The sequence below is a fragment of the Eublepharis macularius genome, chromosome 1 (genome assembly GCF_028583425.1).
Source record: "Eublepharis macularius isolate TG4126 chromosome 1, MPM_Emac_v1.0, whole genome shotgun sequence".
Classification (NCBI taxonomy): domain Eukaryota; kingdom Metazoa; phylum Chordata; class Lepidosauria; order Squamata; family Eublepharidae; genus Eublepharis; species Eublepharis macularius.
This window is the reverse complement of record NC_072790.1, coordinates 150,180,993-150,194,510: the sequence shown is the minus strand read 5'-3', so window position 1 is coordinate 150,194,510 and position 13,518 is coordinate 150,180,993. Positions and strand designations below refer to the sequence as shown.

General features: G+C 39.7%; 1 protein-coding gene across 4 annotated transcripts in view; it reads right to left on the bottom strand.

The window, feature by feature from the left end:
* TBCE (tubulin folding cofactor E) overlaps positions 1-13,518 on the bottom strand; it is a 109,486-nt gene that overhangs the window by 5,983 nt on the left and 89,985 nt on the right. For all 4 annotated transcript variants that reach the window (XM_054975090.1, XM_054975071.1, XM_054975098.1 and 1 more), the window contains 2 exons: positions 6,089-6,241; positions 5,031-5,184 (listed from right to left, as the gene is read on the bottom strand). In XM_054975090.1, the coding sequence (XP_054831065.1) occupies positions 5,031-5,184; positions 6,089-6,241 (307 nt within the window). The remainder of the gene's footprint in view (positions 1-5,030; positions 5,185-6,088; positions 6,242-13,518) is intronic.

The window sequence follows — 13,518 nt, the reverse complement described above, 5'->3', positions numbered from 1 at the left end:
ATTTCCTGCACTGTGCAGGGGGTTGGACTAGATGACTCTGGAGATCCTTTCCAACTCTATGATGCTATGATTCTAAGTGCACACAGTAATAGCAACTATTGCTAGGCAGCAGTACCAGGCATTAGAAAACAACTGAGAGCTGGTCATGAACCCTGAACAGTGTAAATGCCATCAGGGCAGCACTGGAAATGACGCAGTGAAGCAGAAGTCAGCTGGTGCTGGGGAGTGGGCAAATACTCTGGGCAGCACTGTCAGGTAGACTGGAGCAGCAGACGGGGAAGTGCTGGGTGGGTGACAGCATTGGGCACAGCACAGTTGAATGACCTGTAGTAACAATTAGAAGAAGGGAAGGGACAGCAGGAGGCAGCAGCAGACTAGAGCATGGCATATCGTGTACTGTGGACTGGAATGTGCCGTTGTCTCTTACTCAAAGGGCACCTCAGGAAAACTAAGCAATGTCCCTACAGCTTTCCCCATACACCAGCTTCCTCTGCCATGCTCATGTTTCATACCTCTGGTAGACTAAAAAGCAACAGTATGTGATTTTGCTACAGCAGAATACATCCCCCTCCCAATGAAAATCACACACAGACAAAATCTACACTAGTGGCCAAAATTGTGGAAACCTTTTGGAAAAAGTGCATTTTTGTGGTTTGATAGCTCATAACACCACTTTTTTGGGGAGTAATACCATAAAATTATATATTTAATCAAGAATGTAATGCAACAAAATTTGTTCAATTATCTGTATTCTATCAATTGTTATAGCCAAATAACCAGGAAAAGGAAGCACAACTTGCTTAAGTTGATAAGGTTTGTGTTCTTTCATTTAGTGAGCTTGTAAAACGTAGTAAAATTAAAGAAATGGCACAAAGAGTTGACTGGTCACCCAGAAAGCGATGTAAAACAGTACTATTAAGTGAACAAGGCTACATGGTTGTTGTGGGTTTTCCGGGCTGTATTGCCGTGGTCTTGGCATTGTAGTTCCTGACGTTTCGCCAGCAGCCGTGGCTGGCATCTTCAGAGGTGTAGCACTACAATGCCAAGACCACGGCAATACAGCCCGGAAAACCCACAACAACCATCGTTCTCCGGCCGTGAAAGCCTTCGGCAATACAACAAGGCTACAGTTATGAAGAAATTAGAAGAAAAATTGGTGGAAACTTAACCAAAGGTGGCATTTCTAAATTTCTGAAGAGGTATAAGGAAACTCAGTCACTACAAAACCAGACTGGTAAAGGCAGGAAAAGGTGCACACAAGCAAGGGATGATAGAAGAATTGAGAGACTGAGCCTAGGTGACAGAAGAAAATCATCGGGTGTATACAGAACGAAATGGCGCAATTCAATATGAAGTTGAGTGCAAGGACTGTTCAGCACAGACTGGAGAAATTTGGTTTTAATGCTAGAATTCCAAGAAAAAAACCATTGTTCTCTCTCAAACAAAGGTTGAAAAGATTAAACTGGGCTCAAACTCATGTTAGCTGGACAGCGGAACAATGGGACAATGTTATTTGGAGTGATGAGACCAAAATCTCCCTGTTTGGTAGTGATGGCATAAAATACGTGAGAAGAATCGGAGAAGATTTGCATCCCGATTGCATTACACCTACCATGAAACACCCAGTTAGTGTTATGATATGGGGTTGTATGACATCAAAAGGTGTGGGCAGAATTTGCTTGATAAATGGCAATATAAATGCCCCAAAATACATAAATGAAATACTTGAGCCCAAACTGAAGCCTTCCATACGTGATCTTTTTCCAAGATAATGAAGCATTTATATTTCAACAAGATTCAGCTCCATGTCATGTTGCTGCTGTGTGCAAAAAGTGGTTTCAAGATAATCATATTCCACTGTTGGAACGGCCTGGGAATAGCCCAGGCCTTAACCCCATTGAAAATCTATGGAGCTGACTAAAGAAACTGGTTAGTGAGAAGCAACCCAGCAATAAACCACAATTAATAGAAGCAATAACTCAATCGTAGTTTCACATTATAACAGCTGCAGAACTAAAAAACTTGGTTCACTCCATGGGAAGGCGTTGTAAGGCCGTAATTAAAGCAAAAGGTCACCCAACTAAGTATTAACTGACATGGTGAGAATTGTTGTATAACTCATTTTTTCTGTGTTGTAATTTTCTTCTTTATAACTACTGTTCTAAAAAAATTTCCTTCATAAAAGTTATTGCATTACATTCTTGATTAAAGTATCTTTCCATTGATATATAACTTTATGGTATTACTAAAAAAAAAAGTGGTGTTATGAGCCATCAAACCTCAAAAATACACTTTTTCCAAAAGTTTTCCACAACTTTGGCCACTAGTGTATTATCTAAATCAAACTTCATCCTTATACCTGATGTACCCCAAAAGGGCAGAAACTTAATATAAAATTTCCCTATTAATCTACAATCTAGTTAACCTATTATATTCGTAATATACACTAAGGTGTAGAGAGGGAATCAAATGTAGGTTGATGTACTTAGAAAGGGACAAAGAAAAGACCACTGCAGTATGCAGAGCACTAATCAACAGCAAATGGTCAGTGGACAGCAGGGAAATTATATAAGCAGCTATGCCCGCCTTTTAGTTGGAAAGAACCAATGTTAATATGCCCATTGGTGTCTGTGTCTTCTTCCGAATTTCATAAGGGCAGGAAGACATCACTCACAGGCTTTGCTCTCACTTCATTCCACCCTCACTAGGCAAAACCATGGCAACACTAGTCGGGACACTGAGCTCTCTGTCCCTACCACCCTTTGTACCAGGCTATCTGCAGATTGTTTTAATTTCCTGTCTCAAGACATCAGCCAAGCTTTCTGAAGAATAGGTTTCACTTTCCTCCTCTCACAAGCAGCCTTGGCTGCTTTCTATAGGAGTCAATGTGATGCTGAACATGTCCAGAAGTATAACATTCAGATTTGCAAATATTTGTAACTATTCCAAATAAAGTGTTACTTTGTGCTTTGTGCCCATCCCTACAAAAACTGCAAGGCAAGTATAATTATTAACCTCCAAGGAAATGGGGTGTATTTTGACCCTGGAAGTCAAAGGAAAAAATTGGTTTACCCATTTAAAACTTTCTACAGACACCAAACTCCTGTTATGCTTTCTCCCCAATGAACCGGAGAGCCCTGAAGTCTCTTTCTTCCCTCTCCACTGCCTTTCTTAACTGTGAAGTTCATCAAAAGGGTAAAGGGGGTCATTCTGACCCCCAATAGACTTGGCTTGAAATTGAAAGTACTATGCATATATGGGGGGTTCTAGTGACCCCAACAAATACTGAAAAATGATTTTAGCATTGTTTCTATGTAAAAATAGATGGACCAACACCTATTATCTCCATTTTATAGGAAGGCAGAGCAAATAGTGAAAACTAAAGTTTCTCTTCTTAAATATTTGTCATGCAAATATATCACACTTTCATATTTGGAATTTTACACCACTTTTAGAATGGGGGGTTGAAATTAACCCCAAGGAAAACCAGTGTTTGCAACCCGAATTGTTCTGTATATAGTAGGAGCACGTAAAAACTCCGTGATTGTGCTCTATCAAAGCTTCCCTTATGTCCAATAGCAACATGGAAAATAGAAAATAGCTCAAATAGAAATGTATTGCAATATTGGAAAATGGAGCCATTCTATCCCCCTGTAAGACAAGCCTAGGCATGTTTACAGACATTCTCTGAACCTCTTCACATTTTCCAGACTTGAAGGAGCCATTCAGCCTGGAACTTTAGCCATCTGTCCACAGAGCTAGCTATTTCCCTTCGTTGTTCAGGAAGAGCTGTTAATTGTAAGGATTCAACAGGAGCAGCCTAAGGGCAGTTTACAAGAAGTCTAGCAGAAAGAATGCAAATATTTTCTTTTTGTTAACCTTTTGTTAAATTCCAGGAATGGGATTTTCCTTTCCATTGCAAGATCTGTTATGTGCCTACTTTTTTTTTTCTTGTTCGTGTCATAGGCTTAAAAGTGGTGGGGTCAATTTGGTCCAAATTCCATTTCTGTTGGGTTATGACAATTTAATCTGGAGGTATATGGATTGGGAATATATTGATAAAATAAGCTGCAGTCCATCTATGAAAACTAAGTTCAGCTTTCTTATTTTGGAAATTTACATAGCCAAATAAAAGTATTAAATCCCCACAGACCAAGTGGCTCTGGAATAGTCAGCTATTTCAGATAGGTGTTTCCTGTACTTGTCAGAAAGAACAGAACTAATTATCCCACAGTAGTTATTCAAGGATGTGACACAGAAGACTGACAAGATATTTGTGTGTGCGCGCGGAGGGGTAAATTGTTAACAGGCTAACCCCCTTAATTCAAGCAAGGAACATTGAACATTTGCAATCAGGATCCAGACAGGCTGCCACTGAACTGCTGGGAGTTGTAAGGTAGATGACACCTGTGTGAAAAGGATTGCAAGACTCCCCTCAAAAATGTATACAATGTGCAAGTTTTGTCTGCACACAACATGCAGTTTTGCTGTGCAATGCATGCAAGTAGGCACTTTTCAAGGAATAAAAGTGCTCATTTATAAAAGTTCTATTAAAACTACTGTATTTTACCTATTTAAAACCATTCTGTTTGTATCATCTGTTACCTCACTTTTCTATTATCTGTTGTTCCACGTTGTACTAGTATTACATTAAGTTTCAGTATTGTAACAGTTAAAAATGATTCCTTTTTAAAAATAAAGTTTTACCGATCCCCAACTATGTCTTATGCTTTTAAAATGATGGAGTCAATTTGACTGGCCTGCCAGTCTGAAAGGAACACACTACTAAGGCATGCAGGGAGCTGAAAGCCTCAAGTCAAAATAGGAAAGTCTTCCTTCTATTGCCAGACACAAAGGGTCTTGTGGCACCTTGATAACAAATTTATTGAAGCATAAGTTATTGTGAGCAGATGCAGCTGACGAAATGGACTCTAGCCCACAAAAGCTTATGTCTTAATAAATCTGAGACTATACTGCAACAAACTACCCCTCCCCGCTCACATTTGAACTTCTACAAACACTATACTTACTATCACAGAGTAATTGGAACCTAGGATGGGAAGCGAGAAATTCTTTACTTGGATTGTTTTTATTTGGGTCTTGATTGCCACCAGCTTTTATCCAATCAATTCCAAACTCTTTCCTATAGTCAAGTTCTGCTCCCTTCCTTTCTTCAGGAAAGATCTATGGTAAACAAGAACAAAACATATCTTATTTCTCTATATTGCATTATCAGAAAAGTTAAACCAATTATATAAAAAGAGAAAATACTTTCTGTTAGGGGTTGGACCGTTTTGCTTATTTGGAATCTTTTATAACGATGAACTGTTCCCAGTTACTTAACAGAAAAAGAGACCAGCAAGTAGTCCAAGGAAACTCTCAAACTATATTTAAATTCTGTCTGTCCATTTCAGTCACAGTCCTGGCTTCTTAAGATTATGAACAAACCTCCTCCTAGCTCTAACAGATGTACATTGTATTGTTGAAGGCTTTCACAGCCGGAGAACGATGGTTGTTGTGGGTTTTCCGGGCTGTATTGCCATGGTCTTGGCATTGTAGTTCCTGACGTTTCGCCAGCAGCTGTGGCTGGCATCTTCAGAGGTGTAGCACCAAAAGGCCTTTTGGTGCTACACCTCTGAAGATGCCAGCCACAGCTGCTGGCGAAACGTCAGGAACTACAATGCCAAGACCACGGCAATACAGCCCAGAAAACCCACAACAACCAGATGTACACATTCCTTACCCTCCCATGCTGTTTTACACTATCTTCCCCTTCAAAATACTTCCAAATTTAATCTTTCAGATATTAGAACATACTGGTATTTCACTCCATTAGCAGTAGCCTGACTGCAACTTCAGTGTAGCACTTCCACAATGATGCTGCATGGTGTCCTCGACTATGGTCTACAGAACCATGCTGCTAATTAGGCATATCCAACGGTGTGCTGTAAATGTGTTTCCCCAGATAAAACAAAAAAGTCTTTAAACAACAGAAGTTTCAAAGCTCCTCATCATGTGTTTCTGGCATTCTCAAAATACTGCCCTTGTGTTTTTCTAGTGGTGATAACTGAAAAACAAAACAACATACCTGGGACTTGTTCAAAAACTTTAACTGGCCTATTTTGGCAATAATAAGTTGTTTTACGGTCTCTACGTTTTTGTCAGTATTCATTAAAGGGTTATTCCGGCAGTCAAATGACTGAAGACTTTGTAGTTTATCAAGTTCATTGATAACTGACCACTGAAACAACAAAAGAAAAATGTGACAAAGTTGAACAGCCAAAATTTGAGCTAAAACAAAAATTTCCCTCTAATACATATACATCCCACAACTCCCTCTTAATGGATCACCAGCATACCTAGTCTCTTATACTGAAAGAGAAATTCTAAGCAGAGTTACTTCAGCCTAAGCCCATTGAAATCACTATGAATATGCCATATTCATTTAATAATCTACTTGATTCTTTGACACTGTGATCAAACTTTGCTATTAAATCTAAGAAGCTAAATCTTGCCTGCTCTCATATATGCATATAATACAGATAGAATGTCATATATTCTGGATTCATTTTAATTCTATTTCTCAATTCCAGACAATATGGATTAAAGCAGAAAGTTCCTTAATTTTTTTAAAAAGTTGCCTAAACCAATGATCAAAAGTCCTAGCAAGCTGCTTCCTCTGTAAGCCTCTTTGGGTAGAAAAGTGGGACAGAAACTATCGAATAAACTGTCTCCTGATGTTTTTAGTCCCAAATGATTCTCAGAAGGTGTTAAGTGGTCATAACTTGCCCTCACAATATCAAGGCTTATGAATATGGCAATATCATAAGCCCCTCTGCTCATGCGTTTAAAAAACAGACAAGCTGCCTGGCTAGGCAGCAGATGGAAAAGTACTGGAATGTGAGAAGTAAGACTAACTTAGCCCCATAGCCCGGAGATTGTGCATAACCATAGAACAATGGAGGTCTCCAGAAGTACTTGAATGAATCCATTCACACACCCTGCTGTTTTACCCTTCATCCACTCTATTATAGCCTCACCCATCCAGCCATTGTGGGTCATCAAATAATCTTTTTACACCTATAGTTCCTCCCAGGAAGACCTAATCAAACTTCCTAGTTCATTGTCCCACTTTGGAGAAAGTTCACCAGCCTTATTGTCTCAGAGCCAAGCTACAAGTGATGACTGACACAGGTTGGACACTTGTCAGCTTCCCTCAAGTTTTGATGGGAAATGTAGGCATCCTGGTCTTGCAGCTGTAATGGAGAGCCAAGCTGTAAAACCAGGACACCTACATTTCACATCAAAACTTGAGGGAAGCTGTGTTTGTGTGCAATTGAGCTGTAATATTTTAAATAAAAAACCCTTTTTGATTTAATATCTGCCTGATGAAGAGAACTGTGGTTCTCGAAAGCTTGTGCTACAATAAAGTTGGTTAGTCTTAAAGGTGCTACTGGACTCTTTTTGATTTTGCTACTACAGACTAACACGGCTAACTCCTCTGGATCTAATATCTGCCTGCTTATTAAAAGGGTTCTCTAGAGGAAGGGATCCTTGTAGACATTGGCGCACAAGATCCCATAGTTACCACCTCTCGCATAGCCGTCTTCCTTGCTGCTAATTCCCCCCACAATTCTCTTATTGCAAGGAGACCAATTAAGGTAACAAAGGAAGCACTTCCAAAGGTTAATTTCACTAGCAGTCTAGATGGCAGGGCTGCTAATGCAACACTAGATTTCGACCCTATGGAAGAGCATACAAGCAGACAGACATCAGAACAAAGGCATTACAATGTTCAGGAGAAAGGCAGGCATTTATTTAAAATATTTATATTCTACTTTTCAAACAATTGTCTCCCTAAGTGTATCCTATGTCAGGCAAGACAGATCGCTGCCACTCAGGCTTACAAATCAAAGCAAATAAAATAACCTTCCAAAGGACAAGATGCTCAAGATGTGGAGTGTGGTGGGAAAGATCAGCATTACAATATCAAAACTAAGTGGGCCAGTTCAGTGTAGGGGTTACGAGATTAAGATATGGGAGCCCTAAGATTGAATCCTCTCTTCCACAGAAGCTCACTGGATTTCCTTGGGCTAGTCACTATCTTTCAACCTATATTCTACCTCATAGGATTCCCACTGTACAGACAAAATGGGAGAATAAAATTGTAAGCCATTTTGGGCCCTCACTGGGGATAAAAACGGGGTATAAACATCCTAACAAACAAATATAAACAGTTGGGGCCAAGTTGATAGACCCATTTAGCATTAAAGGAACCTCATGTTGGTACTTGTCTTGGGAGGGAGGGAGAGGGTGCAACCTAAGATCCCTAGGATCTCTGGCCACTGGCAAAGACCAGACTGCCCTTTTGCTAGCCAATGCATATGGACCCAGAGACTCCAACTCCAAATTACTTAATTCCTAACAAATAGCTGTTTTTTTTGCTAACCTGTAGTCAGCAACCGGTTTTGTTGAAATTAGATCATATTCAACATGAGCATAGTTCAACATATGACACAGATCCATATAATACAAGCTAACTCTAGGAGTGGGACTGCCCTTCATGGAGGTCTTCTTTATGGCTTTCCATTTCTCGCATAATTCCCCAGTTTGATGCTTCCTTCATAGCAAAAGTTGCATGAAAATAAATAGTCAAGACTTTTTATCTTTGTATTCATCTTTTACCTTTTTATATCATTATCTGTGAGACAGTCATATACATGGCAGGGAGTTCCACATGTATGGTTATCTGCCCACTAGGTAGAAATTGTGGGTGTGTGCTCGATGCATGAAGCTTTTGGTTCTCAAGGAACAGGTTCATTCCCTTGAAGCTAGGTCTGTCAACATGGAGAGTCATAGGGTTAGAGGGATCTCCAGGGTCATCTAGTCCAACTCCCTGCACAATGCAGGAATTTCACAATTACCTCCCTCTCTCACACCCCCACTGACCCCTGCTGCATGCCCGGAAGATGGCAAAACACTGTCAGGATCCCTAGTCAAACCAGCCTGGGGAAAATTGCTAGCTGAGCCCAAAGTGGCAATCAGCATTACACTGGGCACGTAAGAAGGGGCCAGGAGAACTAAGCACTGATGTAACCCTTTCTGCCTTCCCTTTTATGATTGGCCTATGTTCACAGAATCAGCATTGCTGTCAGATGGTTATCTAGTCTCTGCTTAAACATCTCCAAAGGAGAGCGCACCACCTCCCAAGGAAGCTTGTTGCACTGAAGGACGGTTTTAATTGTCAGGAAGTTCTTCCTAATGTTTAGCCGAAAACTCTTTTGATTTAATATCAATCCATTGGTCTGACCTTCTGGGGAAATAGAAAACAACTCTGCACCATCCTCTATATGACAGCAATTCAAGTACTTGAAGATGGTTATCATATCACCTCTCAGTCATCTCCTCTCCAGGATAAACATACCGAGCTCCTTCAACCTTTCCTCATAGGACTTGGTCACCAGAACCCTCACCATCTTCGTTGGTCTCCACTGGACACCTTCCAGCTTGTCTATATCCTTCTTAAATTATTGTGACAAAACTGAACACAAGACTCTAGGTGAGGTCTAACTAGAGCAGAGCAGACCGATACTATCACTTCATGTGATCGGGACACTATGCTTCTGTTGATACAGCCCAAATTTGCATTTGCCTTTTTACTTACCACATCACACTGCTCACTCATGTTCAGTGTATGGTGTACTAAGATTCCTAGATCCTTCTTCCATATACTACTGCCAAGACAATTCCCCCCCCCACAATCCTATAATTATGCATTTGATTTTTCCTACCTAAATGCAGAACTTTGCATTTATCTCTGTTGAAATTCATTTTATTTATTTGTCCAGCCTGTCAAGATCATCCTGTATCCTGACTCTGTTTTCTACCATATTTGCTATCTCTCCCAATTTAGTATCATCTGCAGATTTAATAAGCATTCCCTCTATTCCTTCATCCAAATAACTTATAAAAATGTTGAACAGAACAGGTCCTAGGACCAATCCCTGAAGCACACCTCTTCTCACTCTTCTCCAAGAGGATGAGGAACCATTAACAGGCACTCTTTGGGTGTGATCTGTCAACCAGTAACAGATCCACCTAACAATAATAATGGACAGAGGTTCAGAAATTACATCTGCAAGTTCTTTTAGTACCCTTGGATACAATTCATCTGGCCCTGAGGAATTAGTTTCATTTAAAGAAACTATGGGTTTATGTACTACCCCTATGCCAATCCTAGGCTATAACTCACTTCCCTCATTATGCATTCTGTTATTGTCTCACTTCAGATTCTGACACTGGAGGCCAATTCGGCATGCTTAATAATGGTACACATGACAACATATTCTTGTGCTCACATCTAAAAATCTTCAGAAAATGATTATACCAAGAATCAGTCTAAGCCCATAGATCCAGTCTCAAAACCAACAGTAACCAGGGCCCAAAATCTGCTTTCATTTTTATTGTTCGCTGCTTCTTGAAGCTCAGACCAATAGCGGCTGGCAAATTCCTGTTTCTTTTCCTTTAATAACTTTTTATATTGGCTTTTAGCCCTTAGAGACCTTAGGGATCTCAAATCCCATTTCCTTCTAGCAACCCTCACACATTTCAGTAAATATCTTTTCAACTGTATACACTCCCCATCAAACCAAGCATTTCCGGAAAAATGTGAGGACATAACTGGTTCCTTACACATTAACAAAGATGTTAAGTGTTGGACAATGTTTTCATAATAATCAATCGCATCAAAATCTTTATGCCTGGAACCCATAATTTCCAGTACACCTTCCTCATTGTTCAGGACTTCAGCAATTGAATTCTGTGCACAGGCAGACCAATTAGGTCTCTTGTGGATGAATGTTGAATTTACCAGATAGCATAGGTGATTCCTCCCTGCAGTCAAGAGTGATTCTCAATGGGTTATGGTCACTATAAATTGTGTCTAATACCTCAAAAATATAAGTTTTTTTTTACTACTTCCATAGAGACCGCCATATAGTCAATCAGACTAGCCTGATCGGCAGAAACATATGTAAAAGCTCCTCCTGAAGTATTGAGACCTGAGCCATTCAGCAAGTATAAATTAAACAATGACAGTAACTCCAAAAACTTCCTACCAGCTTTATTAACAGGATCCTGTTGCACCCTCTCTTCCATTATAAAACCTTCGTTCCTGTCCTCTCCATCGATCAATTCATTGTTTTCAAGGCCAATTCTAACATTAAAGTCCCCTCCCAAAATAACTTGAGCTTTTGGGAATTGTACCATTAGCCTTTCCAATAATTCAGATAGTTTATCACAACAAGTCATTATTTATCCTGCCATTTCCTTTAGATGGAAGATATACATTAATACATAACAAAGATCCCAAGGGAGGGCCTTTCAACAACAGAACCAGTGCAAAGTTTTCACACTCGTGGGATAATAACTCCACTTCCAGGTGGAGGTTCCTCTTAATGGCAATGGAAAGACCCCCAGAGCCTCTTCCCTTATTATGGAACTTTATGGTGGGGGAATTATAAATAATAAAACCATCCATCATGGTGGGGGGCTGACTCCAGAGCCCAGATCTCTTGGAGAAAGAATATCTCAGAATGGCCCCAAAACCTTATGAATTTGGGGTCAGATTGTTTATTCCACTACCACCCTACATTACATGACAGAATCCTTAGGCGTCAGAACTCTGTGTTGATCGTTTCTAGTACCCCCTCAGAATCAAAACAAATGCTCCCCTTAGCTTCTAACCCTATAAAGACCAGACCACGTTGGTGCCTGGTCTTACATGGAATTACATATTGTCAAACATACTCTTTCAGGTTTAAGAACTAATTGGTAAGTACTTTCTCTCAGCATCTTTTCAAAGGGTAGGTGTTGATTTTCACAGGAACAGGGTTGTTTGACCAGTGGCTCGATTTCAGTCTAAGTCCCAATGCTGCTTTGCGTCTTCTTACGTGAATCATGTAGAACAGCAACCTCTGCCCTTAACTGTTTAACTTGATTAATAATTTCATGAATATACCCAAAAATACAATCCACTGTTCTGGCAGTCAAGGCAAGCTGGCTACATTCCAAAGATGTAATACCCTCCAAATTATTCTCTGCCAAAAGGTAAATCCCCGGGAAAAGACTTGATCTTAGCAGAATGCTATAAAACACATATTGACTGGTGGGTCCCTCTATTGACAAAACTTTTTTGCCAAATTAATGATATGGGTAGACTCCCTAAAGGTTGGACCACAAGCATCGTGGTTCCAATTTATAAGAAGGGCGATACGAAGGACCCCCATAATTACAGGCCAATTAGTCTACTGTCCATCGCTTCTAAACTCTATAGTAAATATCTAAAAAATAAATTAGAGGACTGCATCACTGAGAATAATTTAATTCACCCCCTGCAGATAGGGTTTAAAAAAGGTCACTCTACAATCGAACACTGTCAAACAGTATATTCTTTGGCTACCGATGCAATTAGAGGCCCAATGAAAGTGTTATATGTGGCGATGTATTGTTTTCTGGGTCCATATGCATTGGCTAGCAAAAGGGCAGTCTGGTCTTTGCCAGTGGCCAGAGATCCTAGGGATCTTAGGTTGCACCCTCTCCCTCCCTCCCAAGACAAGTACCAACATGAGGTTCCTTTAATGCTAAATGGGTCTATCAACTTGGCCCCAACTGTTTATATTTGTTAAAAATATAAATAAAAATAAAACCCACAACAACCATTGTTATATGTGGCCTTTATAGATCTGGCCTCGGCCTTCGATTCCCTTGACAGGGATAGATTATGGAAGAAATTGATAAAACTTAATATTGATCCAAGCTTGGTCTATCTAATAAGTCAACTGCATAGAAACACCATGGTTAAAGTCAAAGTTGGAAAGGAAGGTGTGTTAAAGGATGATATACCAGCACAGAAGGGGGTAAAGCAAGGCTGTATTTTGGCTCCTACCTTGTTTAATCTATATATAAACAATATAATTAACAGATCTGAGGGCATGGAATTTATGGCCCTGGCAATGGGTTGAACCAAGGTACATATAATGTTGTATACAGATGACATGGTTTTATTGTCACTAAAATTGGTTTGAGAAGGCAATTGGATAAATTGGGCCAATATTGTAACAAAGAAGGCCTTCATATAAACTATTCTAAGTCCAAGGTAATGGTTTTTAGGAAATGACTTAGGAAGTCAGTTTGGAAAATCTTAGGTGTACAGATTGAACAGTGTAGCACATAAAAATATTTGGAAATAACATTCTCAGAAACTCTCTCATGGCAGCCTCACTTAACACTGTTAAAGTCCTCTTCCCTTTTTTTTAATTAATAAATTTTTATTGGATGGGTCAATATATAGTCAGATTAAAACACAAATACAATCCATTTCAATTCCAACAAGTATATTTCCCCACCCCCTCCCCTCCCCCTTTTCGATGTTGACTTCCAACAGCACTTGAACCCCCCGCTATTAATATCACATTATTTCTATATTATAGTTGTTCTTACTTATTATTAGTAAAGATC